Raw genomic sequence first — 27,732 nt, 5'->3', positions numbered from 1 at the left:
TGACTAAAATGAGTAGATGTGGAAAGGACAGAGTTGAGGCTCGTGTTTCCACATCTGGTTTGATAACAGTCCTTATCAAGTGCCTTGATTATTCACCTTTGGAGAAAAGCAGCTCTAGACTATTTTCACAAATGCTTTACAGATGACAGAAACTGTATATATAATGCATGATTTTCTGACAGTCATCGAGTCTGACACCTGTGAGTGTTTGTGTTAGTTCCCCTATCTCCCGCTCCCGGTGTTTGCTGTTATCATGGTGTTTATCCCTTATGAAGACAAGTCCTGCTTTCTCGTACAAACAAAAGGGACGGTGAATTTTCCTGGCCACTACAAGCAGCAATATAGGCTCATGCTGCTCTGGGAAATGCTTAGCGTGGGAGGCAGGGTGTATTTGCAGTGGCGTGAGCACGTGCACTTGTGCATCCCAAAAGACGTGAGAATCAGAGTTGCATGAACCCATCTCAACTCTCATTTCTCGTCCTAAGCCAAAACGTTTTAATTAATAGTATTGTTTTCAGTTGTATCATACTTCTGTGTATTGCTGCCTAAGCATGATAGGCAGGAGAAAATTTGAAACGGCTGCAGGAAACACCAGGGAGTTGGAGGGGGGAGTGAGGAGCAGCTGCTTGGAACAAGACTATTGTTCACTGTTTCTACTTCTTATCTGGGATTATTCGTATTTGGCACCGGCCTCTGCACTAAACATTTATTTGATGCCTTTACAATCATAAATCATCACTCCATGTATTATGACAAGATAATTCGAAAGACTCTGTTTGGATATATATCATGGATATTTTTTTTTTCTCCCTAATCTTCCTTTTGACATATCAGTGAAGAAGCCTCAAATCCTAAAACTCCAGCTACCTCAGGGAATGGCTCATAATTTTGGCCTAACCAGCCCATAGGACAATAAGTAGCTATAGACAATGGAGCCACCCAATACCTGTGTGCACACTGGGGATGTTTCTAGTCTATCGGATTGCAAAATTCAGTTGCAACAGAGTAATACCTTGTTTGCCCTTGGTTGCTGCATGCCAGCTGATGGAAGGTAACTCAAATCACTCTAAAGTGGTTATTTAGATTCGCCTGGCCACACCCTGAAATTCTTTCATGACCTAATGATAAAAATTAAGGAAAACAGGATCATAGATGAGCTTTCTAGAGCTGGAGAAGAAGGATTGTGGTGAAGGCAGATGAACTAGAACTTAATGGTTATCTTGAATGTTTGTGCCAGTGAAGAAGCTCAGATCTCCTGGGCAGTAAGAGCTGACTCTACTCTCACTCTCAGATCTGTACTGTATCCTAGCTGGGCTTATTAATGGATGGCATTTTTAGGTTTATCTTCATATCTGTTGAGTCATAAGTCAATGGGTTGGCTTGTCCTCCTGACCCCAGGCAAACTCCCTCTGTCCCTTACCCTGTGCTCAATTGTGGCTCCTGGATCCCCTCTCCAGAACCAGTTACCACTCTGCCTTGAGATCAGAAAGCTCTTGTGGTTAACAGTTAATCACTCTAATTCCCGTACGGAGCCGTGGTGCTGTGTGGCTGCCAAGATGCACAAACTGCCAGCAGTGTTCACACGGCGGCTGAGAACCCAGAGACAAGGAGACGGGAGTTGTACGTGGTGTTTGAGAGAAGCCAGCTGGATTTAATGCCGAGGGGAACTGCCGTCAGCTTTCGTGGCCTAGGGAGACAGTTCCTTGGTTCTTTCTGCGACCCTCTACAAGGACCCGGGAAGCGTGCGTTTCGATTCTAATGAGAATGTTTTGTGTGTGCATGTGAATGTGTGTGAGTTATCAGTGCAGTCCCTGACTCTCGGGAAAACACCAACCAGCCCATCCTACAGGACTTGCAATCGAGTGGGTGTCTTTTATTCGTGTGAGTGAAGAGTTTCTGCTGAGTCCTATGGAGACTGAACAAAACTTTCAATGGTCCTGATTGCACTTGACCAATTAGTCAAGAAACGATCCTTTCTGTTATTTGCACACAGAAGGGCATAAGCTCTGCTCTTGCAGCCTATCTACACACAACAATGGGAAAGGATTGTCTGTAATTCTCCCGCTTGCTGCCTGGAAAGGGGAGAGAGGAAAGCTAGTCGTGTTGGAACAGGAGCTGCAAAATTAACAGTGCATTGTTGTCAGGGAACAAAAAATAATAATAACTTCTGCTGGCAAGAGCAGGGCTGGGGTGGAGGTTGCTGGCCCCCTGCCCTTGCTGCAGGGAGGAAAATCTAAGATAGTTAAAATAGCCAGAATCAGGTTTGCAGGCACTGGGGCTTTCAAAAGAGCCTGAGAAGAGGTTGTTCTTCTGAGTCCTCTTTCTGTTGTCCCACTGTCGCTTCCCTTGCACTTTCTGTTTGTTTTTTCTTTCTCCTCCTACCACCTCCCCTCTTGTTCTGACTCTTCTGTGCACCACTCCATGCTCAGCTCGAGCTGGTGGCACATTGTCTCGCGGAGCAGCAGTGCAGCCATCCCTCAGATCAAAAGAGTAGGCTGTGTCTGTCTGTCTTTCCATGTAGACATATGCAGGGAACCACAGGCATCCTGGGGAAGCCCGTGGACACTGCCACAGCTGGAGAAGTTCCAGAAGAACAAGCACTAGATAAGAGCTGGAGATGAATAGTCCAAGGTAAAAGGATTCTCCAAAAAGCCTTTCGGCAGGATGAATGGCTTCATCCTGACTCTTCCTGCCACAGCTTCCCAATTCCTCCTGGTCCTGTCCGGACTGGAACTCACTTCACATCAGGGACTGCAAACCCTACACATAACAAGCTGAAAAAGTTTCCAGCGAAAGAATACCTCAAACTCTATTATCTCTCCATCTCTCTGTGTATCCATCTATCTCTCTGTCTGCCACAAACACTGCTCTGCACCAGCTGCCAGGCTGGGCTGGAGAGATTCCATCACCAATGGCAGAAAGCTTTCATCTCACTGTGCAGTTTTATTCCCTCTTCTCATTAGCCTTTCATTTATTTTCCCTCACTTTTTCTCCACCCTTTTTAGGGAACTGAGAGCTGGAAGAGCTTAGAGCCCTTCTGTGGTAGTTCAGGGATGCTGGAGGTGCCAAGCCCTTTCAAGGGAAAGCTGTTACAGCCGTTCCTTCTGCCTTTCAAGGCCTCATGAAAGACCAGCAGTTCACCTTCCAATGCTGCATCTCCAGACTGAGGCCAAAGATTATGTTCTAATTCTGCTTAACAAAAACTAGCATGCCCTTGTCTGCAAAGGAGAATATCACAGGGTTTCAGACAAGCTTCCTACAACTCTGAAATTTAGATGAACTGTGATATCTTACTGGCAATAGTAGCAGATGACTTCTCTTTAGATACTGTAAACATGAGGTTATAAACTGCTCAGCTTATGCCAATGCTTGCAGGTAATTATTTGGTTTTTTAAGTGATATGCTAGTAAAAGAATGGACAACTGAATCCTCATCAAGTTTGGAAGCCTGTCCTTAAGTAACCTCCAAGCTCAGGGCTTAAATAAGGGACCTCCAGCAACTGTCCAAGAGATAAGATCAGCTCATGGGTTTCTTACAGGACTGACAAACTTCTCACTCTTCACATGCAAATTACCTGACTGTAGAGAGAAATGGATAGGCGGTGACTCAGAGCTGAGAGAGCAATTTTTGTCTAAGATGGGAATTAAAGGGTTGGCTTAAAGGTGAGGTGTCTCATTAGCCAGTGTTCAGATTTTGCCAGTGTCTCTTGTTTTACCAAAAACGTGACATCCTTGGAGCATGGCTTTGCAGGGCTGCACTCACACTGGGGTGAAGGTTTTGCCTGTTGCCTGCAGCACAGAGAAGGCTGAATTTCCTTCAGGATGCACGAGTGCAAGCTGAGCTCAGCATGAGGGTTGCTAGCCTGGTGTCCTGGTAGCCATTTCTGGTCCACATCCCATCAAACAGGCATTAGTCTTCTAACAGAGGGCCTCTGAAGGCACCTCTCCATGGAACCCAGCATTTGTGTCAGCTGTCCATGTGGCTAAGCTGTGCGTAGTTTGGACTATGTGGGGAAGTTGGATGCAGAGCAATACCCTGACCTGGCTAAAAAGCTTCTGAGAGTAGATGTAGCTACAGCTGGAGGTGACCACGGTCAGAGTTAGCTGACATCTCCAGGTGTATGTACACAGTGCAATGTAGAGACACCAGAAGGATTTCATTGTTTCAGCGTAACAGTTTTTTTCCAAACACCCCCCTCCTGGCCTGCTGTAGGGGACTGCCAGAGGGCCATTACACCACAGGTAACATGCAATCAAGAGCTGCACTAGCCTTTTTCAATACATTCAGCTTCTTTCTCATCTGAGAGCAGGCTTCTGTGCCGCTGCAGTAGGTGAACTGCTTTTATCATCCATGGGAGATCAAAGTCATGCAATTAATCCTCTTCCATACCCAGGCTCTGTGCCCTCCCTCCCCTCTTCTTGCAGGAGCCGATGGAGTGCCAGGCTCAGCACAGCTTTCGTTGCCAGACTGGCCCAATGTCAGCTCTGCTGGGATAGTTTGAGGAAGCTGTTTACACAAAACATCAGCGGGTTTTTGATGGCTCTGAAAGATCTGGTAATTAATCCTCAGATGAAAGATACAGCCTAGGAAGATGGCAGAAGAAGTGGTACTACACTTATTACATTAATAGTGCTGGAGAATGGGTGGAGCCTTTAAATGCAGTGGGATTCATTTTTATTAATCCTGCCTTGGTCTGTCCCAGGAACAGTCACCTACAGAAGGGTGTTTCCTGGCTCAGGCTGTGTAATAGGGCAGTTGTTTGTAAGGGGGAAGATTAAAAGCAAATGTTTGGTTCAGTTTACAGCTTTGAAAGTAGCACGTTTGTGTCATTCTAAGAGCCATCTGGATGCAAATAGCAGCCTTCAGGTTGAGGGTTTCAATCCTTAGCCTACCCACACAGTGTATTTGGAGACTGGGACTTTTGCTGCAGAAAGAAGGTGTGACAAAAGCAGCTGCGTGGGCCGTTTATATTGAATATGTAACATCCTCTGGGCACTTGGAAGCCTCAAAAACAGATGCTGAATTGGATCAGTCTTACCTGTAATGAGGTTAATGGTGAAGAGTCCTTGAGGATTTCCAGTTAGGATGTGAAAAGTCAGTTTTCCCTCTGAGCTAGAGTCTGGATCTAAGGCATCAAGCTGAAGGACAGACGTGTTTGGTGGGGAATTCTCCATCACAGAGGCGTAGAAGACAGGTCGGGACATCTGAGGTGGGTTGTCATTGGTATCGGTGACTTCAATATAAATTTCAGTCACAGAAGAGAGAGGAATTGTTCCCAGGTCAAGAGCTAGCACTGTCAGCCAGTAGTGAGATGTTCCTTCTCGGTCAAGTGGTCCTATGGTCCGGATGGTGCCTAGAAGAATGACAGAAAGTGCTTGTGAGGAATTTAAGGAACTCAGACCACTTTGCCCTTGATGCCAGACCAGTCTGTGTCGTTGGTCTGCTTCTTGGGTTTTGCTGCTCTGGCATCAACCTTGTGAGATTGTGTGGAAGGTGAGGGCTTGCTTGTGCTGAGAGTAATTTGGTACACAAGTGAAAGGGAAGACTTCAGTATTTTAGGGAAGGACAGACCTTGATTTTCCATTATTATAAGGAGACAAAACCTGCTTGCTTCTCCCCACATACAGGGATGCACATTGTACATCCCTGCACAAGCACGAAAGATTTGAATGCATGGAACTTTGTAAATAGAGAAAATATAGAAATGTCCTATTGGGTCAAAAAGTCAGATCAAACACAGCATGTAGTTTACGTTTTTATGATACACCATTAAACTAAACTGTCATTACCTGTGTCCTTTTCGATACTGAAGACGGACAGGCCAGTGCCCTCTCGGAAGAAATATTGAACCTCTCCATCTTTCCCCTTATCGATATCTTTTGCTGTGACCATCATCACTGATGTACCCTCAGGGCTGTTCTCCTGCACCCAGCCTTTGAAGACAAAGGAGGCAAAGCGTGGTGGGTGCAAGTTCTCGTTGACATCAAGGATGTTGACTTCCAGGTGACAGAGGGAAGAGCGAGAGAAGGGCTTCCCACCGTCACTGACCTGCACGGTTAGATTGTAAGAGTCCTTCTTTTCATAGTCCAGCTCCTTCTCCAACCGGAGTGCCCCAGTCAGCTTATCCATGTGAAACATCATCTCCTCATCACTAATGAGGCTGTACCTCACCTCACCCCCAGAGCCAGTGTCTGGGTCAAAAGCCTCAAGAAAGAGGAGAATGGTTCCCACGGGTAGGTCCTCTGGGACCTTCACACTGTTGAGGGCTGGGAGGCATTGCGGGGTGTTGTCATTTACATCCTCCAGAGTCACCGTGAGATCTGTAACGGAGAACAGCTCGTAGCCTGTTTTGGGCTGGTCTCTAGCTTCTATTTTCAGCACATAGTAAGGCCACGATTCCCTATCCAGGGCACCTGTAACTGTCACTTCTCCAGTGACACTGTTAATGGCAAACATATCAGTGGGGGTTAGGAGAGAATATTTTACTCTCCCATTGTCATCTGTATCAGCATCTTCTGCTTTGAGTTGCGCTATTGTTGTCCCTGTTGCTACGTGTTCTGGTATTGACACCCAGTAGGCACCTTGCGGGAATTTAGGAGTGTTATCATTGGTATCCAACACATTCACAGCCAACAGTTTCCAAGATGATTTTTGTGGCATGCCAAGGTCATACACAGTAATGTTAAGAATGTAGAAGCTGGTTCGTTCATGATCTAGAGGAGAAAGGACTTGAAGGAGACCCAGTTCCAGGTCAATAGTAAAGCAGCTGTCGTCATTGCCATCTGAGATCACATAGACCAATTTTCCATTAAAACCACTATCAGGATCAATAGCTGAAAGATCAGCAATAGTTGAGTTGATGGGAACAGTCTCTATGATATCAATAGATCGTGGAAAGCTGTCATCAAACTTTGGAGCATTATGGTTTATAAGGTGCAAGTTCAGAGATGTTTCATCATCTTGTCCGTGGCCTTGAGACTGAGACTCAATGGAGTGTATGATGGTTTCTGTCAGTTGTTTCAAGACTCCTGTTTCCTCACACTGCATTTTGACGGGGAGACCTTGGCCGACCACACTGATATTTACAGATGTTGGCAAAGCATAGTTCTCCCCATCTGTTGCAGTTATTTTCAAAGAGTAGAAAAGTGGCTGATCAGAAGGAAGATCCCGCAAAGATATTCTAAGTGATATTACTCCAGAGACGGGGTTCAGTTCAAAATGCTGTAACTCATTGCCAGACTTGATTTCATATTTGATATGCTGCAGCTCATCACTGTCGATTGCAGAGACTGTGGCCACGGGGTTCCCAACGGGAAAGTCCCGTGGGATGGTGCCGCTGCAGCTTGCTTTCTCAAACACAGGAGCATTGTCGTTGACATTGCTCAGCATGAGGGAGACATACACCTCTGTTTCATGGCGGAAGGGTGAGCCCCAATCTGATGCCCACACTCGCAGATGATACCATCTCTGCATCAACTCATAGTCCATTGACTTGGAGGTGGAAATGATGCCAGAATAGGGGTCAATGACAAAGGGAACCGATTTCTGGTTGGCTATGGTGTAGGTGACAAAACCATTGTTTCCTTCATCTTCATCTGTAGCCTGTACCGTTAAGACACTGGTACCAGGAGGAACATTTTCATCAAAGGCCCCACGATATGAAGACTGACTAAAACTTGGAGCATGGTTGTTGCAGTCAGTGATGTCAATGTGAACAGTTGTGGATGTGTGACTGTTAATGGTTGTAACTTCAAGTACAAAATGAGACTGCTCACGGAAGTCCACTGTTCTGGCTGTAGTTATTAGTCCAGTGTGAGGATTGATCTTAAAGCTTGTGCTGTCAGGAGTAGGTCTCAAAATATATTTGAGATTTGGGAAGACTGGTGTGATCTTCACCATAACAACTTGGCTTCCAGCTGGGGAAGATTCACTCAGCTGGACGTGGTACACTTCTTTCTCAAACCTGGCAGAGACATACCTGGAGGGAGGTATATGGATAACCTTAATAGGAGAGAAGAGTGGTGGCTTGCTCTTGTCCTTGGCTTGCAGACTGAGGTTGAATCCAAATGGGTAAAGCAGCCAGTTGATCTCTTTGGTTGACACAATCATGAACTCGGTGCTCCCAAAGTAGGATTTGATGGCTTTGAAATGTCTTCCTGGATCTCCATCCACAAAGTCAACAGAATCTATCCCTGCTTCTGAGTCACCACTTTCTACAGACAGAGTTGCATAGAGAAAGTCTTCATCTGAGTCAGGTGGTGTCACCTTCACTGAGGAGATGGAGGGGGGTTTCCTGGCCGATGGCTCCACTTGGATCATGAGATTAGCCAAATTCCCAAAGCCGTTTCCCTCCATGATCTTTCTCATTCTGTCCACAGCCAAAACCTGCAGGTGATGTCTGCCTCGGTGGGTGCTGTTCAGCCTGCCTGTGGTCGTAACTGCTCCCGTGGTGGGGTGGACGGTGAAGAGGTCGGACTTGGTGTTGAGGGCATAGTAGAACTCGGCGTTCTGGCCAGCATCAGCGTCAGTGGCGCTCAGTGTGCAGACCACTGTTTTCAGAGGTGTGTCTTCTCTGATGGACACTTTGTAGGAGGGGGGTGAAAAGAGAGGTTTCAAGTCATTTCTGTCCAGAATGTGGATCAAGACTTTGGCCCAGGCTTCATAGGCAAAGGTGCTTTCTGTGGCCTTGATTATTAACATATAACTGTCTTTGACCTCCCGGTTTAAAAGTGCTGTGTTGCTGCTCCTGGTTCTTATTCTCAAGAAGCAGAAATCACCGATTACATGCTCTTCAGTTTTAAAAAGACCGGTGTTGTCTCCAGAAGCTATTCTGTACCTGATGTCCCACTCAGGGTCTGTCTTGTAAATACCCATTTTGACGTAGCTTTCCACATAGGTCTTGGGGGCTGAGTTCTCATAGATGGTGGCATTGTAGAAGAAGTGGGTGAAGTGCAGAGGGGAAGTGTTGCCTTTCTCGCAACTCGCCTTATGGACCGCACAGCTCATCAGGAAAACAGCAACACTCAGGAAGTGCCTCCTGATAGTGACTTCCATGGTGTGGTGTCTCCTTGGGTCCTGCAGGTGTCAAAGGAAGAACATTGGTCATTTTTATTAAGGTTAGTGTGTTGGAGAAAAAGTCCCCGTGGGCTCAGCCTCACCTCCCTCCTCTCCCTACCCCAGGCTTTGCTAGTGGTTTAAGCTGAGCTCTTCTTCCTTCTGGCCCCAGGAGAGACCTGTCCTCCCACATCCCCACGTTGGCTCAGATCCATTAATTTTCTCTCCCTCAGTTTTTGCCCTTCTAAAGGGCAAAACATAAAAAGCCATGTAAAATGCTCTGATCAGGCTGACTTCCTATTCAGTGAACAATCTCTCCCTCCGTTTCTACCTTGTCCCTAGTCAAACAGCCTATTTGAACTCTCCACTCTCAATCCAAACCCCACTTCTCTTTTGTTTCTCCATTCTCCCTTCTCCATCTTCTCTCTCCGTACAAGTTCCTGCAAAATATTTTCAAGAGTCAATATACAAAGAATGACTTGATGTCTCTTCCCATGGCTTGTCTTCCTGTTCCTCTCCTCTTCCTACAGCAATCTGTTCTCCTTCCCAGCACAGACACCCTACAACAATATGGCCTTTTCAACAGCTTTAGCTCAAGCCCTTGTCAAGTTGTATCTATGTTACCACTAAGTTCTTATAATTCACAGTTCTGACCCTGTCTGCCTCCTCTGCATTGCTTGAAAGAGCAGATTTCTAGCAAGACACCTTGACCATGTCACCCTCAACTGTTGAGCAATCTCTCTGGTTCCTCCCTTCTCACGGCAAAGCCCCAGGGTCAGGATTCCTGTGGAGGATCTGCCGTCCATGACCACCCGCCACCGACTTCCTTCTCTAACGACTCCTGAACATCTGTGGCTCCATGATTTATGTCTGTGAACATGGTGTATTAAAGACGCAACAGGAGAGCACATACGTGATTAACAAGGATGTAACTTTATTAGTGAGCTTTGTGGAGCTTGTTAAAGGATCAAGGCCTGTTCTTTTCAAAAGCTAAGTGTGTGCTGCTGCGTGTGCATTTAGGGGTTGAAACCAAGGATAAGCTAAATATAGGTGCATATATTCCCTTAGATATCCGAGATCTTTATCTAGAACTGTTTCTTCCTCTTTTAAATTTAAATTATATATCAAGTACCTGCCAGTCATTTGGCACATTCCTGATTTAAACAGGGAAGACTTGTTTTTCCAGACACTTTTTTTCAAGACTTATCTCTTTAAGAGCCAGAACTAGTTAAATTTATAAGTCAAATCGAATGTTAGGAACAAATTATTGAAGCCTAACTAACAATATGTGTCACATTCTCTCACTGAGATAGGTAATTACTGATGAATATAAAGCTGTAAATTTGATACTTCCTTCAAATGCTTTTTCCTTGCTAAATAGATGCCAATCATCCAGCAGTCTCCATGCTGTGGTTATTTATTTTTGAAACAAATGGTCTGAAGCTGAATTGCAGCCTATGTCACTAGGAAGAGAAACTATCAGAGTTTGCAGAATGTTAACTCAATCTGGATCTACTACAACTGACAAAATTCAGACTAAATTTTTGATTGTATCATTTAATTTATAGGAAATACAACATAGTCCCAAATGCAAAGCAAACAAAAGAAAATCTTGGAGGACAGGGCTAGGTGATCCAGAAAGGCATGTGGTTCCTCCTGAGAAGATGAAAACCATGTTCTTAAAAGCTCTGCATGTTACTTAACAGCGCCTAAGAGTTTTGCAGCATGTAGGGACTTGCCTGGAGCTGCTCCCGTCCAACATTTTAAACTGCTGAACCTGGAAAGAAGATGTATGCATGCTGTGTGCGCGTGTGTCTGCTAGGACTGTAGAGCAGGAAAAGTCACATACAATTCAGAGCAGAATAAGACAGCAGAATACAACACCAAGAAAAAACAGTGTTGTTCCGTGAACAGCAGAATTAATGAAGTTGATTGCTTTGTATCTGGGCTAATTGACTTTTTAATTGAATTGTACTGAAATGGCAATGTGAACTCATCTCTTATAAGACATCAGAGAACCCACAAGGCAGAGATGTTATGAACTCCACAACCACAAGAAAAGCTGGAGCTAGAGCACATGCCGTCTCGGGCACCAGCAATTCAATATGGGAGGATAACCTTGAGCAAGGATTGGATTTTCTTGCATTTAACAAGACACAAACTTTCTTCTGAACCTCTCTTGGAATGTCCTTAACCTCACTCTTGCCTGTAGATTTCCTGACATCTAAGAAGAGCTTTACTTACTTAGGTTGGTGTTTTTTCCTCTGAGGGGGCATTAGCAGGGTTTTACTCCTCTCTGCAGCTAATTATTTTGCAAAACCTGTCATGACCTCATATTTCTGAGAGCTTTGCTCTCAATTACAAGCTGGGCTGAACACAATCAATGGCTTCAGCAGTAATTATGAGGGCTGGAGAGTAACTACGCACATGAGGCATGAGGCAGAAGCCTCATTTCCTCTGGAGATGGATCTGAAACATTGAAAGGCACAGCCAGAACTTAGGGAGAATTTACTAGGAGGCACCACTATCAACTTTTGAAGTCTAATAGTTTTTCTTTGTGGCAGGACCCATGTGCAATGCCCCAACATTGGCACAGAGAGCCCATCGTGTCCCCTGACAGCAGCTGTCTGTGCTCTGAGACGTGCTTTTTCACCACCTTTATCACTGCACGTACATCTCCTTGGACCATTTCTATCCCAATACTGCTGTGGAATCCTATCACTGTTTGTGCAGTTCTACACAAGCTCATGTTTGCCCTCTTGGTTTATCCTTTGGTAAAAGAATGACATGGAGGCAGTTGGTGACACTGGTGTCCTTCAAGAGCTGGCCTGTTCCAGTTGAGTGTCCTGGGGCTTTCAGGAAAGCTCACAGCTTCCTTAGCCCTGACTGGAAACCATTAGGTGCTACTTGTAGCCTGGAGTTTCTTCTTTAGTAGGTTGTATTGGCACACTGATGTCATGTTTCTTTTTCTCCAGCATGGTTTTAATGTAAGTTGAAGAGTAATAGGTCTTCCAGGAGATAACTGTGCAGCCCTTGCTCTCTCTCCCATTTCTGGGATCATTTACACCACATTCACAATGCAAATTTATCCAGAAAGGGGACTGGGGCATTTCCAAAGACCACACTGAAGCTCAACAGAAAAATGGGGCACAGTGGTCTGAAGAGAGGACAAATCTGGTTAACTACTGCCTTGGGTCAGCTCCAGCGAAAGCCCTGTTGGAACTACCCTTGGAAGGTGTCAGTAGTGAACTAACAGAAATGAGGTGGGATTCTGTGACTCTTATAGTGTGGATAGGAAAGCTGTGTATAATGTGAAAATGGCATAAAATCAATTGGCTAGCACTTAAAATCCCAGAGGAAGGCAGGAGCTGGGCTGGGAAGTTCAGAGGTCCTTGAAATGTAGTTCAAGGTTCTCCATGTTGAAACTCGGTGAAATCAACTGTGCCTGCAACTGGTTCTTTCCTGTAGATTAGGAGCTGTGCTACCCCATGTCTTTGTTCTGATAGTTCTGTGGCAAGGGCTATACCTGCTTCAGGACTGCTAGATCAGCTGAAAGCATTAAATACCAAAACTCTCTCACCTGCCTCTGGTCCCTCAGCTCATGGGATCGGTTATTTCTGCTTCTGAAAGCTCTGCTTCTCATTTCATGGCTCTCCTGGAGCTGGTTGCACATGGGGAGGCAGGTGTTTTGGGGAAGGTCCATGGGTGGGATGAAGGGAGGAAGGTAAGGCACGCTCCTGACTGAGGGAAATACCAGGGCATCATTATGTGGTGATTCAGTCTCCTCTCCTAATCACCAAGCGAGGATCAGAGAGCCTCAAGGGGCTTCGCCCTCAGCCCTGTAGGTGCAAACTCCCCGCAGAGTGAGTAAACATTCTGTGTATCTCTAATCAGAGCCTAAGCGCGCGTCTAAATTTAACATCCAAATTGTGATCCTCCGTCAAAGGCATGCCCAAATCTGTTGGTTTGAAATGAAGGAGCAAACGCAGCACTGAGGTTCAAAGTGTGTGTGTGTGGAGGCTGTGGAGTTGGGTGATTTGGGGGGATCAGTGCAGGGCATGGCTGCTCTGGCCAGCTGGGGTGAGCGGCTGGGGCATGGCCGGGGGTCCTCCCGGGGGTCTCTGCGGCGTGCAGGCTGCTGTGTTTGTCGGCTGTACCGCAGAGAAGTGCTGCAGCCTGCCAGGAAGCAGGTGTGGCCACAGCCCCACCTTTGATCCCCTTCAAGAGGAGCATTTAAAAGCCATAAAAACCCAAAACATAAAACAAAGTGAGTGTTGAGTGCACCAAGAGCAGCATTCCCCTCGATGCTGGTGGTGGGGGCTTGGCCCAAAGTTTTGAGATCAGAAGATTAGAGAAAAAAAATCATCATTTTGATGTGAAAATAAGGACAACTCTTCCCTTATTGCTCTTTTGCGAGCACGCATCCCAAACTCTCTTTCTTCCTCTTTATTTCTTGCTTTTCCCGCCCCCCCTCCCACCTCCATTCTCTCTCCCTTTTTTTTCTTCACTACAAGAAACAGTGTCCCCCCTGGGATAGGCACTGATCAAAATCATCCCTGAGCATATCACCATCTTCATTGGAGGCTACAAACACAAGGAACTGGGGCAGGGGGGCAAGGGAGATGCAAATAATCAGTGATGGGGCAGTTTAATGGTAGGTCTGAATTTCAGTGATCACTGGGGAAAAGAAAGAGAGAGCAAAGGAAGTAAATCAAATAAGATGGTGGTGAAAGGCTTTGGGAAAGTGGATGAGAGCTGGGTTCAGCTGTAGTTGGGGCAATATCCTTACAGCCACCTGCCAAAAAGGCTCAACCAGAAAGCTCTCCCTGGGTTTTTAATGTTGGAAAGTCACAGGTTAAAAAGTACTCTTTTTTTACAGGTGTTGAGCCATGTCTGTGAGATGTTTTGATTCCCAGCACTGAAATAACCTGTGTACAGGCTGTGGGGGCTGTGCTGCTTGGTTAATATTTGCTGTTTCCTTCGCTGCAGCAATGCTGATGGGATTAGATCCTTTTCCATTTGGTGCCTTGTTCAGTTTTGGTGAGTTCCTCACCAGTTGCTTACAAAGCTGGGCCTGTGGGGTTTGAATTCTGTGGGGAGATGGGTATTTTTTGAACTTTTTTCTTGAACTTTGAAAAACAAACAAGCCCATCCCTTCCCAAGCCATGGCACAGAGCCTTTCCCATGATCTTGGCAGCATTTCTCTGAATGGGATGCCGAATCTGGGCTGGTGCTGTGCTTAGAGATCCTGGTCCTGCATTTGGTAGTGCAGTCTCTGCTTGGTTTTGGAGCAAAACAGAAGAAATACATCCTGGAGGTACAACACAAAGCTGGAAAACTAATGAAAAGAGCCCCTGAAGAGATGGTGTTTCCTTCCTCAATGTATCTCGGGGTTTTCCAGTGCCTGAGGATGGTTTTCGAAAGGCTCATGTTCGCTGGGCTGTGTTTTGCACCAGTCTGCTTGGGGGCTGTGTTCGTGTGGGTACAGCTTCTCGCTGGACTTGCAGGTTCCACCTGGCTGCAGTTGGGCTGTTCCTTCCCCATCTCCAAATGGTTTGGATGGACCTTTGGAAACTGTTTCCAGATTGCTAGGCAGCTTGGAGCATGGCGGCTGATTGTTTAAAATCTGTTGCGTGTGCCTTTTACAGCTGAGGTCTGCCCTTGCTCAAGGTGACCTGTGAAACACTGCTCCTGTCACAGAGCGAGTGGCCCCTGGGCAGCGCCTGGACCCTGCACTGTGATGATTTCATGGTTCAGCTCTGTTCCTGGTGATAAAGTGGCTGTGTGCTGACGGGATGGGCTGTATTGGGGGCTGCTCAGCCATAAAGCTGTGGAAAGCCATGAGATTAACGAGTGTCACACTGGTGTGTGGAGCAGTGACTATTGGTTGGACTACCTGGCATGGAATCCCATGAGCCCCACAGAGATGCTCATCACATTATCTGCCAGCTGGGCCAGGTAGGTGCTTTAACTTTGGGGAACTTGCGTACCCTGGGATGCTTGGACCTGCAGCCTCTAAGGGGTGTTGGAGGAACAGAGGCACTCTTGAAGGAGTTTGGGGGAAGCCTGTGAATCATTGGCCTCTGTGGGGCAATCTGGCCCCCAGGCTAGTGGACCTGGCATGGTGCTGGGACACACTTTTTGTCTAGTCAGGCTGTGTTGCTGCAGGGGTTGGTAAAAAAAGCTTAATTCTGAGACAGTGCTGACTTGCCTGGGTCTGGTCTGTCACAGCCAGCAGACCTGCGAGGGGTCCCTCTAGGACCAGCATTTAGGGTGGTGGACACTATCTGTGGAGCAGTGAAGGCAGATGTGCCAGATGTGGGTTAGTTACACAGGAGAGAGCAGGGTGGCTTGGAAGTGTTTATTTTGATGTCCACCTCATCCATCTCCCGTACAACTGAGTATTTTTACCACCTGTGTCACCACGCCAGCTGTTTGCAAGCACTTTCCTCCATAACATCTTACTGTGGCATCCCCCAGTCGGCTGCTCACCCTTTCCCCTTGGACATCTCACCCATTGCTCCATCCTTGTGGCTCTGTCTGTGCCCTCCTGCTCTACCTGCTGCCCTCATTTGCTCCTCAGCCAGAGCAAGCAGGCACTACATGTTTTTGTCTCCAAGCCATCCTCTGTCCGTGAGCAAGGCATCACCTTGTACGTGAAGCTGACCTTTCCACCTGTGATGTGCATTTCTGTTGAATACTCTGTGAGGAACCCAAGGAGAGCCTGATTTTGTACTGCTGCCAACACCTAGCCTGGCTCAGATATGTCGCATAGCTGAGGTTTCTCTGTCATTGTTGTAAGCCTCCAGGAGCTCGTCTGTTAGGCACAGGAGAACTTGAACAGGCTTGAACTCCCCGTAGAGTTATAAAGGGTCAGTGATCTCTATCTATCTTGGCATTGCAACATGTTTCTAGAGCAGGAGTTAATCACGCAGCTCCAAAGCTGTGGAGTCCTCAGTAGGGGTTTGGGGTGGTTGGATGAGGGAACCTTGCAGAGCCAGCTGCCTTGCTCCTGTCCCAGAGAAAGCGTGACATGAGGTAGGCTGACTTCCTTCTGCCGAAAGTGGGGGGAAGCATCCTTATGTGTTATTTGTAATTCTCTTCCTCTGCTCTCCCCTGAAAAGATCAGCTACTTTTTCCTCCTCACTGCCCATGGTCCAGAAGCTGCTGTTGCACAGATAACCAGGGCTGTGCTGGGGACTGGTGGCTGTCTCCTTGGCCAAGGACAGCAGCTGGGACACCCAGGAGACAGGGAGGAAACAGCGGATCCATCCCACTGGTGGCTCTGATGGGAATGGAGTACCTGTTACGTGTGCTAAGAAGAAACAGCCCTGGGGGCTGGAGATGGGCAGTGCCAGTGGGAAAGGGCTTGGTGGGGACTGCTGCTGGGACTGTGCACCTCTCTCTCCAGGATTCAGCTCCCACGGAGACTTTTAGTGCCCAGGGCCACATACCTCGGTCACTGCAAACTAGCTGGCCGAGCAGGTGTGCCGTGACCATCAGCACAGGCTGTGAGAGCCCACAAGGAACTCTGGGCTCTTCCTGGATTGCTTACTCCTGCCAAACTCATACTGAGCCTTTCACATTTTCCTCATGCTTGGGTTGCAAATTATCTTGCAGTGATAATCACTCCCCTGTCTGCATACTGCTGAGGGAAGCTGGTGTGTGGGACTACATTGTCAGTCCTCCCTGCTACCTTTAGGATCTACTGGCCAGTTTCAGCCAAATTTAACCAGATAGGTAAGGACTTAAAAGGAGTTAGGTTTGCACAAGCTTGTGAAAAGCAGCAGGAGAGAGGAGAGAAATCCAAATTAGGACTCTCATCTGGAAGAAAAGGCTCTAATGTGAGCCCAACCCGATTATTAGACATCAGAGAATCCACACAAGAGAGAGCGCCCCAGGCAACCAAGCTTCATGAATTCTGCTGCTCACAAAACAGCTGTTTATTTAGGTGCTGCAAAGCCTGTGAGATCCTTTCTGGGATCCAAGCACACAATTCCTATTTGACCCACCAAAGCTGTGAATCCAGACTGGACTCAACTCCCACCCCAGCCTGGAGAGAGGAGCAGCTCAGGCTGCCTCGCCTGAGCGCTGGTAGACCTCTGAAGCCCTTTCCGTGATTCCCTGTGGGGAACATACATGTTATCCTGTGACTGGTAAAATTTGTTGGGAAGGAGTCCAAGAGCATCTTGGCATGAAGATCTGGGCGAGGGACCGCGTGCCCCGTTGGATGCAGGTGAGGAGCCCTGGCGCTCAGCAGGACCTGGAACCACTCGCTTTGCTCTGCTCCGCAGCACAGCCCTGGCCACAGTGCCTCCTCCCTCACCTTCTTCTCTCCTATCAGGCAATTCTTATTCACCGCAGTCCCGTCTCTGCACTGATATGAAGATCTTCTCATTCCCCTGCCCAGCATCCTGCTGGTCTTTCCCTTCTGGTGCCTGAAGGTGAGCATGGGGAGCAGGTTTCTGCTCTGCCTGCAGCCTCCTTCACTCCGTTGCCATCTGTCTGCCTTGCACTGCTGCTTCCTAACCCTCTCTCACATTTGGAGGCAATGTAAGGACACAGAGGACAGAGAATGAATGAGATGATCAGGGTATGATCCTCCCTTGTCAAAGGATGGCTGGCCAGGATGCCAGTAGCTGTGCCACAGAAAGTCCCTGCAGCATTTATTGAATGGAAAGAGATACCTGTGAGCTGATAGAAAACATTCAGCTCCCAGACCCGCCTGCCCTCAGGAAACCAGCCCTCCACCAGCCCACCTCCTCTGCTGTACCCACAGTGCCACACAAGCTAATGCAAAGCCAGCCCCTGGTCTGGAGAGCTCAGGATTTCACCAGAGAAAAGATTAACCCCTGGGACAGGCATGTTTGTACAGGCTGGTCTCATTGCCACAGCGTGTCCTTGTCAGGGCGCTACCTCCCACTCCGGACCGTCTGCTGCAAACACATTTCTGAAAGCTCTCACCATTGCAATGCCTCTGCAGAGGAGGCAGCTGTGTGCGGACACTGCTCACAGCGTCTGTGACAACCAGACACCAGACTGGGCATGCAATGTCCCTGTCAACCTGAGCCATGCGGAGTGTCTATTCATGGCATCACCAGCCCATCCCGGGCTGCCTGAGTCACAGCATCTAGCCAAGGTGCAACCTGGTCAGTCCAAGGTAGTCCCACAACAGAAGAACATCAAGGCAGCAACGCTTGGCCATCTCCCTATAATCTTTTCTCCACAAACGGCCACTTTTGATTGCTTATAAGAAACAAGGCATGTGTAATGTGCTCCTTCTCCCACTTTCCAGCATCAGTGCAAATACACGGTTGTTCTTGGGCTGTTGTGTTTAATAACTTCCACTGGAATGGAAGTTTGATCCCAAATGGATCAAAACCTTGTTTGAAGCCAAATACACTTTTGGCCTCTGCAGTATCCTCTGGCAATGTGTTACAGAATTTAATTATGCCCAATGTGTGGAAAAAAAAAAACCACTTCTTTCATTTTTTTTTAAACTTGCTGCTTGTTCATGTCTGAGCTACAAACCTTCCTACCAGCCCTTGCAGCCTGCCCCTCCCCAGAGCTCCTTCTTCCAAGAATTAGGAAAGTTTCTTTGCTAATAAACCCATACCTGCCCCATTGCCAAGGAAAAAGTGTGGTTGGGAGAACAAATTGCTTGCTCAGCAAATCAGCTTCCTAATAGACAATGGAGCATCAGTACTGCTAACCCACTTTAAAAAAAAGTGCAGAGGGTATTTAATCCTCTTATGGCTGTGCATTATACAGAAGAAAGGCCACTACTGCTCAAGGTGCAGCTGCACTCGCACACTCCACATGTGGCAAAAAAGAAAGTGAGGTGCATGGAGCAGGGAATGGCATTTCTGTAGCATGGAGGTAGATGGAACGATTCTCTAGCATTTGCCTTGAAGCAGTTGGCAGGAGCGTAGGATGCAAAATGCATTAGTTTCTAACAGATGTTTGATTCCAGGTGTTACGCCTCCTTTGAACTCTCCCTTCGTACATGAATGATGCTTGTTTGTTTGGAAGGCTGGGAGACGTGCTGGTTTCTGAGAGCATTAAGATTTGAAATACATTCATGGTGAAAGTTGTAGCTAAGAGGCTCAGGAGAGGAGCAGATCCTGCTGTGCTCTCCCCTCCATGGGCAGGTCGGCTGGGCTCAGATTTGCAATGTTACGGAGCACGCTAGAGCGTAAAAAGCAGGTGGGGAGAAGCAGAGACTGAAGCCCCTGGCTGGGTTAGAAACCTCTTGCCCGCTCGATCCCTCAGGAACCCCAACCACTTATCGGACAGGCGGATGTCCCTGAACTGTTCCTGATAAGGTGAGGTGTGCTGCATATTAGGAGATGATAAGGGTGCACAATACCAAGCCTGGTCATTTTGCCTTCCCGAATACCGAGACAGCCCAGCCTCAGGAGCCCGATACAAACTGTTTGCTTTCCGTCCCGAGGCTCCGATAACCTCCCAGGTCTCTCTAGCTGACAGCCTGGAGAACTGCAGCAGCTCTATATACCCGCTTTTTGCTCCCCTGAGTGCCAGGGGAGAGGATGCAGTGGGGTCCGTGCCCTCCCGCCTGGTTCCAGGGCACCCCGGGCAAAGCGCAGCTCAGCCTGCCCAGCTCAGCCTGCCCAGCTAAGCCTGCCCAGCTAAGCCTGCCCAGCTAAGCCTGCCCAGCTAAGCCTGCCCAGCTCCGGCCACCGCACCACCCGAGTTCCTGCAGGAAACTCTCAGCCCTTTGCAGCACCAAACCCAAGTGAGCGCCAGATTTTTTTTTGAAGAATTTTGTCTGAAGCAACCCCTGTCGTGTGACAGCTGATCTTTGCCCCTCTGGGGTGTTGCATACCACCAAGTCTGCTTTTAATTTCCCTGGGAGGCTGATTAGCTGATAACTGCTGTTTGGAAGGGCCTGGTTTGCTCTAAGTGCCTGGTTTGCTCTAAGTGCCCAGGGCTCCCTCCCTGTATTTTCACCTCTTTCTCTCAGCGCTGCACATGTACATGGGAAATAATTCCAGCCTGCCCTGAACCGGGACAGGGTTTGCTCTGGGATTTCATTGTATTTTGCCATCAGGCACCTGATAGTGAACAAAACTCCACTGATGCAAACATGGATGCGTTTACGTGTGTGCTCCTATGTGAAATGGGGACAGTGGCTCTCGCTTTAGCTCCCCAGCTCGTCTCCTGTCGTAAATGGTACCTGGGCATACAGGAGCTCTTGCCCGACCGTACAGGGAGGCTGGGCTGAGGTGCCCAAGGCACAACTGAGTTTGAGGTGACAATGGAAGTGACTTAATGGGGAACATGCAGATAAAACTTGGAGCGGTACCGCCTCGGCCCCATTACTGTGGTTGTATGTGGCTGACAACTGAGCCTACAGCTGAACGCCATCACTGCGTCTGCTGCGACCCATCCATTTACCCCAGCACAAGCACGCTCTCTGTAGAAATCCTGCCCCACACAGACACCTGGAGCGCTTCTCTGTTCAGTCCCTCCTCGCCAGCCTTGCTCAGCAACATGGCTTTTGTCTTTGCTACCCAGAGCCCACCTGCTTGCACTGGCTGCAGGGTGATAAAGTTTCCCGGCTAAGACCAGAAGCAAAATCCACACAGACACAGCTGAAGCTTTGCCTGGCTCCTTCCATATCTCACCAAACTAAGGCTGCCAGAAGGGAGGAAAAGATGAAAGGCTCTCTTTTTGCGTCCCAAAGCCCTCTCTTTAGGATAAGGCCATTTCCACCAAAAGTTACTCACATGCAAAAGCAGTTCCATGACTAAATCTCTGCATCCTCCATGCCTTCCTCCATCCATGCTGCACAGGCTGCTCCGTGAGTCATTTCAACTTCCCACACCGCCAAGCAGCGTGCCTTACCTGTTGCAACAGGAGAGAGATCTGTCCTGGAGTTTACTGCCTCTCTGCTCTCACCGCTGAAAATCCTCTCCTCCAGCAGCACCTTGCTGGCTGCTGGGGCTCCATGGTGCTTGCAAATCAGAGGAGAGGGCTCGGAGAAATTCCTGCAAGAAGGGATTTTGCTGGCTGGAACTCCGGCAGCGCAGGTTGAAAGCAGCAAGGGAGAAAGTTGCAGGAGGTGGAACTCCCTTGCAGAAGAGCCAGCCCTTCCGTGACGGGCTGGAGGAGGAGGAAGAGGAGAGGCATCGCCTGCTCCCTCGCTGGAGAAGTGAACGTGTGTGTGTGTATGTCAGAGCTGGGCAAGGACCCAAGCCTTAGAGCCAAATAATTGCAGCGCTTTTTACTATTAGATTAACTAGTATTGCCATGAAACCCCGGTCTTCAACTGCAAGGGAGGAGGGGGAGAAATATCTCAGGTAAATCCCTCCAACACACCTGAAAAACCCAAAGATTGTTTTTAACGAGCTGCCAGGTGGGTGTTGCAAGGAGGGATGGGGAGAAGGAGGTGGGGGAAACCTGAATCTGCCCTCCGAGCAGCTGCGTGCAGAGAGGCACTTTGAAGGTTGTTGTTGTTTGTGTTGGGGGAGCCCCCAGAAACCCCAGCTGCTGCCAACAAGCCCCGGGGTGCTCCATGCTGTACAGACAGAGGATGAAAAGGTGGTCCCTGTCCTGAAAAAGGCAGGAGGCAGAGTAAAGAGAGGGAGGCAGCAAGGAGAGATGGCAGCACAGGGACACCAAAGGTTGTGCTGGAGCTTTGGGAGAGTTTTCTTGGCAAAGAAAGAGCAGGAAAGTTGGGGCTGTCACATCCCAGCTCTGAGGGTGTTGTTCAGGGCTGGATCGAGGGGAAGGGACACAGACCCTTCTGTGGGTGCTCCCTGTCACATCGGCCACAGCACGGGCAGTGCAGGGGTCCAGCTTCAGCCTTCCCTGTCCCCTCCCCTTCTCCTTTTACCCCCAACCCTCAGAAAATATTAACGTACCTCCTTTAGCAGGGGTTTGAACAGACACAGAGGTAGGTCTTAATGCAGGAAATCAATGTTCGGGTGTATGCAAAGTTTCCCCCCGCGTGGGGGATTTCTGCAGAGGAAGTGACCAGAAAACTTTCTCTACAGTTTTAGGAAAACAAAACCAACTAAAGAATATGAAAACTGGACAATTTTGACTTCAACTAGTCTGAATAGGTGCCTAACCGCTCCTTTTGAGACTCTGTGCAGGGGACAGTGGTGGAAGTGAGCACAGAAGTGGGTACAGGGCAGAGACAGACCCCATTAGCATCCTGTTGGAGGGGTGGTTGGTCCAGATTTGCACCTTACCAGTCACCAGCAAATCCCCCAGGACAGTGCATTATGAATTCTCCAGCCACACATACAGCTTCAGCTCGAACTTGTCTCAAACCTGACACTGTCAAATTAAATCACGGGAAACCAGTCTATGGGAAAATCCATGTCATTTCATGGTGCAGATCCAAAATGATGTGAAGAAGTTGACCCATGATATGTTGGACTTTTTGGTGCTGCCAGTGGAGGCGAGTGAGAGCAATCTGGTAAATTCAGTAGAAAGTGCAGTTTTGAAGGAGTCAAAATTGTTCAGCATTTTAGGCTAAATCTAGTGAACCGTTTGGACTGAGAATGAGAGGGGGAATTGGCACAGCGTGGTGAGACTGAATGATCTCTTTGGGGCCACCCTGGGACAGCGCTGGGTTGGAAACTGATTTGTTAGCTTTTGTGCTACAAACGTTCATGTTGAGTGCTCTCCTCACAGCATCCACTTGGAAAATGATTTCAAGCTCATCATGGCCTTTCAGAAATAGTTTGAACTGAGAAGAGGGTATAAATCCAGTTGGATTTACATGTGCAGCTTGTCCATTTTTCCGGCTGGTTTAGTGAGATGACTTGTGGGGGAATTTGCATGGAAGTTTTCAACAACATAAAAGTGATAGTAGAAGTAATAGTGCCTTAAAGTTGAGAATCATCTCCTCTTTAAGATGTTTCATGCGTGGAGGCCAGGTGATCACTCAGTAATGGCATTGGGAGGCACATTTGGGAGGAATGAAAGGAAGATTTCCTTCATGCAGCTGCATCTTGCAGCCACAAAGGCAAGAAAATCAGGTATTGGTGGCTGGATTTCAGTGGGGCTGAGGCAGGGCTCAGAACAATACCTGTATTATATTTAGACATACCAAGGTGCAAGTGAGCAAACCTCTGGCTCCAGGGCATCAGCTGATTGCTACAAGAATCAGCATTTCCCTGTGTTCGGAGCCTTTCACAACTGGCCAGGTGCCTTGATCCTTTTGCCTGCATCTGGAGACATTGGACTTGGGGACTTGGTCTCATCTAGTGTAGCAAGGTATGAACCTTCAGCTAGCAAGGCTAGGAGTGCTGATCTTCAGCAAAGCTGGAGACTATCATGCCACCCACAAGACAGCTCTGCTTTTTGCACTGTCTCATTGCTTTTTCAGGTGGTCGCAGAGTCCCTTTTCTTTGCTGTGCTTTGCTGATAAAATGCTGTTTGGGGAAGCTGGTGGTCATGGAAGAGACTCTGCAGAAAGGTTGGGCGTAAGATAGGGGTGGTTATTACTTGATCACTTTACAAAACACGTACAAGTGCTCAGCGAGTGTAGAAGCTGCTGACAACTCCACCTCATTGCCAGCAGATTGGTGACACTGGGTCTTCCTTTCCACTGTGGTGGCAGAGCATGGTACCAGTCTTGTTGGCTGGAGGGAGCTGCAGGGGACTTAGTTTCAGTTCTCGGAGAAGTTTTTGCTCCCTGGCTATGGAGCAGAGAAACATCATATTAGCTGAGCAGATGTAACTGGGAAAAAAAAAAAGACAAGGTTTTTGGCGACACAAGCGAGGGAGGGCTTGATTGTCCAAAACCCTGTCTGTTTTTCCAAATGTACCAGAAGATTTAATAGAAATATTGCCTTTCCTAGTTAAATCACAGCATCGGGGTGCGCAGCACTCCAGCTATGGAGGAGAGACCCCAAAATCCTCAGATTATAGTTGACTAGAACGCTGAGATGGATCTTGCCTTCCATGCAAAGGTGAACACGGGCTCTTAGAGCCCATTTGGATTGACTACTATCCCAGTGATCCAGGAAGCGAAAGAAGCGCAGGAGAACTTTTCGTGAGGTCCAGCTGTTAATTTTCTGTCAGTGATGGATGAGAGCCTGGGACTGTCTGTCTCTGCCTTCCCAGCTCTCCTACTCAACTTGAAGTTAGGCTGGGTAGGGAAGAAAAGTGTAATGTTTGTCATGCTCCTGCAGAAAAGGGTGGGTTGCAGAATTATCTGTGGTTGCAAGCAGAGAGGATTGGCCTGGCTGGTGGAGCTGTGTCAGAAGGAAAGAAAGAAAGAAGGAGAATGGAGTTGTGCATGATACCTGGCTTTGCTTGCCTGAGTGCTGCTTTACATCGCTCAGACAGTCAGTCAAACAAGCCAACAAAAGCTCCATAAACTGATGTCCACATTTCATGCCACCACGTCCTGCTGCTGGGACTTCACCCCATCAGATGCAATGAGCCCTTTCCCAGGGCACGGGGCATGTCAGAGCTCCATCACTTGGCCGACAAGGACGCTCCTTTGGGCAGAGATTTTATTTCCTGGCTCCGCCCAAGATCTCCATTTGATAAAGCCAAGACTGTTCTGCTGTGGGTTAGCTGCACGCAAAGAGTTTTGCAGAGAAGGAGCATGTTCAGGCTAGGGTAGGGAAACCACCACGAGCCTCTCTGGACTGACAAGAAACACTTATAGGGGCCTCACTGCCAATGGCGATAGCTACTGACTGCCCTGGGGACGAGATCTGCCTGACTCCTGAACACATGCCTGCAGGCCCATCTTCCAACTCACCCTTCGAAACACGTGCTCTTTCTGGCCAACACTCGCAACTGGTCCTGCCAGAGCATTGCCTCCATGGAGCTGGAGGTCAGGGCAGAGCTGTTGAGATGTGACACTGGGGTGTTTCTCCAAACCCTCCTGCCCTCAGAAGCAGACGTGATGGTGCAACCCCCTTTATCATCCCTGCTGAGGGTTTGGCACTCTTTAAGTGAGCTGGCCCGGCGAGGACTGAAATGCTCCAGCTGTTGGGGTGAGGGTGAGCAGCCCCCTGCATGGTGCGCACTTCCAAAGCGGTCCCAGCTCCTGTTGCTCTGCCACAGTACCTGACCTGATTTATCAGGCTACCTCAAAATCTACAGCAAATGCCTGCTCGCCGGTGTGCTGGGACCTGACGGGCCCTGAGGCAGAGTGGAGACAGAGAGTTACCTCCCACAGGAAAAACAACTTCTGTTTCCCCTTTGCAAAGGGAGAGCTGGTCTGTGGATCTGGCCTTTGAGCCTCAGCATCTGCTGTGCTGAAATGCTCTGTGGGTATGTTTGCATGGGACCATGCAGGGACTTGCAAGGGAAGGGGCAATTATTTGCCTGGAACAAGAGCAGTATTTTCCCCAACAAGCGTGAGCGTGTGTGCTGGGGGAGGGGAGGATCCAGCCTTGCACAGGGATCGGCTCCCTGTGCTTGTGCGTGCGCTGCAACCTCATTGACCGGCGTTGATAATAACCCTCCATGAAGCTGCTCTGATGAGTCAGGATTGTTCCTGTGCAGCTCCCAGCCAGGCAGAGCAGGCAGGGGAGAGAGGTGAGTGCTCTCTGTGGAGAGGGACAGATAGGTGGCATCTCTCTCATCTTCTTGAAGCCTCCTAAGGGGCACAGGGTGGCACATCTTTCCCTTTGCAGTGGACCCTCTGCATGGTAACCAAAGGCCCTGAACTGCATCCCTATGTGCAAACTTGATTCTCGCTCTGAGACAAACCCATTGTACCAAATACAAATTTGAAATGAAAATTCCTTAGAGCAGGTCCAGGTTATCCTGGCCTGAGATCCAAGAGGAGTCTGTTGATGGGTGGGTTTGACTCAGGCCACCCATCATACTTAGTTTTGGGGGTAGAGGCTGGTGCAATGCGCACCCAGCATCCAGTGCAGGCTCCACTAAGGTATCTTTGGCTTTTGAGGCTGAATGCTGGTGTCCATGCCTGAGTCTCTGTTATGGGAAACCTTGGGAAAAGGAACTTCTTTAACATCTGAGTAGTCCCTCTCCTTACAAGTAGAGGAGGACATCACCACAGAGCTCATGCTGGAATTGTGTCCCCCGCTCTCTATGGTGTTGCACAAGGCTGTTGTGTGGAAGAGATCAAACACAAGGGATTGCTAAGAGTGAAGGACAGGAGGTTGTTTGCAGTGTTGGACTGGAATCTGTTCAGGCCCTTTATGGGGTCATAACCACTGCTGTGCCATGCTCCCCTTGTTGGCTGCCCCACCAAGGATGATGCACACTGGTTCCTACAGGCCACTGCCAACAGATCCCTTGCTCCTTTAAAAGAGATGAAGTCATCTGCCTCCAAAGCCATCTGGCACCAGGACAGAGTCAGAAGCTCAGCATAACAGAAGGCTGGGATGCCAGCCCACAGAGGGGATGTCATCACTCTACAGACAGATGGGACCCTGATGGGATGGGGCGAGATGCTGTGCAAGACCCCAGGGGAAGGTTTGGTGTTGCAGGGAACACAACAAAGACCTTCCAGCAGAGAGTACTGGGATGTGCCGTGGGCTCACTTCCATCATCTGTGCCTAGTAGAGCTCCATTGGGAGGCGGGAGCTGAGCACCGTCCTCCTGGGAGGGCACGGGCTGGACCACAGCTCTCGTCATGCGATGAGCTAGTGAGTCAGCGTGTCTTCTCCTCCCCCTCCATCCGTCTGCGCCGAGCGGGTATTAGCTCATCTGAAGCCAATCGGTCTCCACCACGTGCCGGATGGCTGATGTCATTGTTGGCTGGGGCAGCGGTGACTGAATTCGGAGCACCGTGTGACTGCAGACTCTGCAGGGTGGCCATTGGGGCAGCACAGGGAGAGGAGCCACCATGTCCCTGCAAGGCTCAGGGAAGTGACCTCAAGCAAAACTGCCCACCAGACCTGAGTGGGTGATTTCATCAGAATGTGCTGAGGGATGAGGCGAAGTCCTTGCTGGTGTGCCCAGGGAGTAGCTGCTCGCTTCCAGCTCTGGCAGGAGGTTTCTCTCTCAAGTTCTGAGATGGTATCACAGATCTTACATTTCCTGCTCCCCCATGGCCGGTACTTTATGTGTCACAGACTCCTTAACCCTTCTAGCTTCATTAGTTAAGGAGCTGGTGCTCTTCACAAGACTTCACTGTGTGGATATCATCCACCAGGAATGTCCTGGGCTACCATAATTCTTTCTGAAGCTCCTACACTGAAGCCTCTTCTCCCCACTACACACTGCAAGGCATGGTGGCTTCCAGCCAAGGCAGGGCCCCACCAGGTGCCTCCTTGTGGCTCTGTTGCTCTGTGGATGGATTAAGGCAGATGTGCCTTTCTATTGTCCTTGCTGAAAAACCAAGCTTCAGCTTGGTGTTTGTGCAGGAGAAAGAGGTTGGTGGAAGTGGCAGTGAAGGAGGTGGGCGCACTGGAGAATATGGGAAATAGTCAAGTCGGTACTATGGGGTGGGGAAGGAGGACAGTGAATTGGTAGAGCAGGGATGAGATGTTAAATTGCAAGCCCATAAGTTTGAGTGTCTATCCAGGGGGAGTGAGCTGTTCCCAGCAGATGCCTCTCTCCCCTCACTGGCTGCACACCAGTAGCTCAGGCTGGATGTTTGTCTTTTAGTCCAGTGCACTGGATCCCGTGCTGGGGGTTGCACTGGCACTGGTAGATCAGGCAGGGCAGAGCAGGGCACTACCCGCTCTCTTCCTTCACTCCAAA

The 27,732-nt window shown here is 48.7% G+C and overlaps 1 protein-coding gene across 1 annotated transcript in view; it reads right to left on the bottom strand.

The window, feature by feature from the left end:
- Positions 1 to 21,129, bottom strand: part of FAT2 (FAT atypical cadherin 2) — a 56,930-nt gene extending 35,801 nt beyond the window's left edge. The window contains exons 1-3 of the mRNA XM_065849347.2: positions 20,923 to 21,129; positions 5,790 to 9,075; positions 5,039 to 5,353 (exon numbers count right to left, since the gene is read on the bottom strand). Of these exons, the coding sequence (XP_065705419.1) occupies positions 5,039 to 5,353; positions 5,790 to 9,054 (3,580 nt within the window). The 5' untranslated portion in view covers positions 9,055 to 9,075; positions 20,923 to 21,129. The remainder of the gene's footprint in view (positions 1 to 5,038; positions 5,354 to 5,789; positions 9,076 to 20,922) is intronic.
- Between the last annotated feature and the right edge of the window lie 6,603 nt (positions 21,130 to 27,732).

Source organism: Patagioenas fasciata, chromosome 14 (assembly GCF_037038585.1).
Source record: "Patagioenas fasciata isolate bPatFas1 chromosome 14, bPatFas1.hap1, whole genome shotgun sequence".
NCBI classification, from domain to species: domain Eukaryota; kingdom Metazoa; phylum Chordata; class Aves; order Columbiformes; family Columbidae; genus Patagioenas; species Patagioenas fasciata.
Note: the sequence above shows the minus strand (reverse complement) of the source record. Positions and strands in the feature narration are given on the sequence as shown.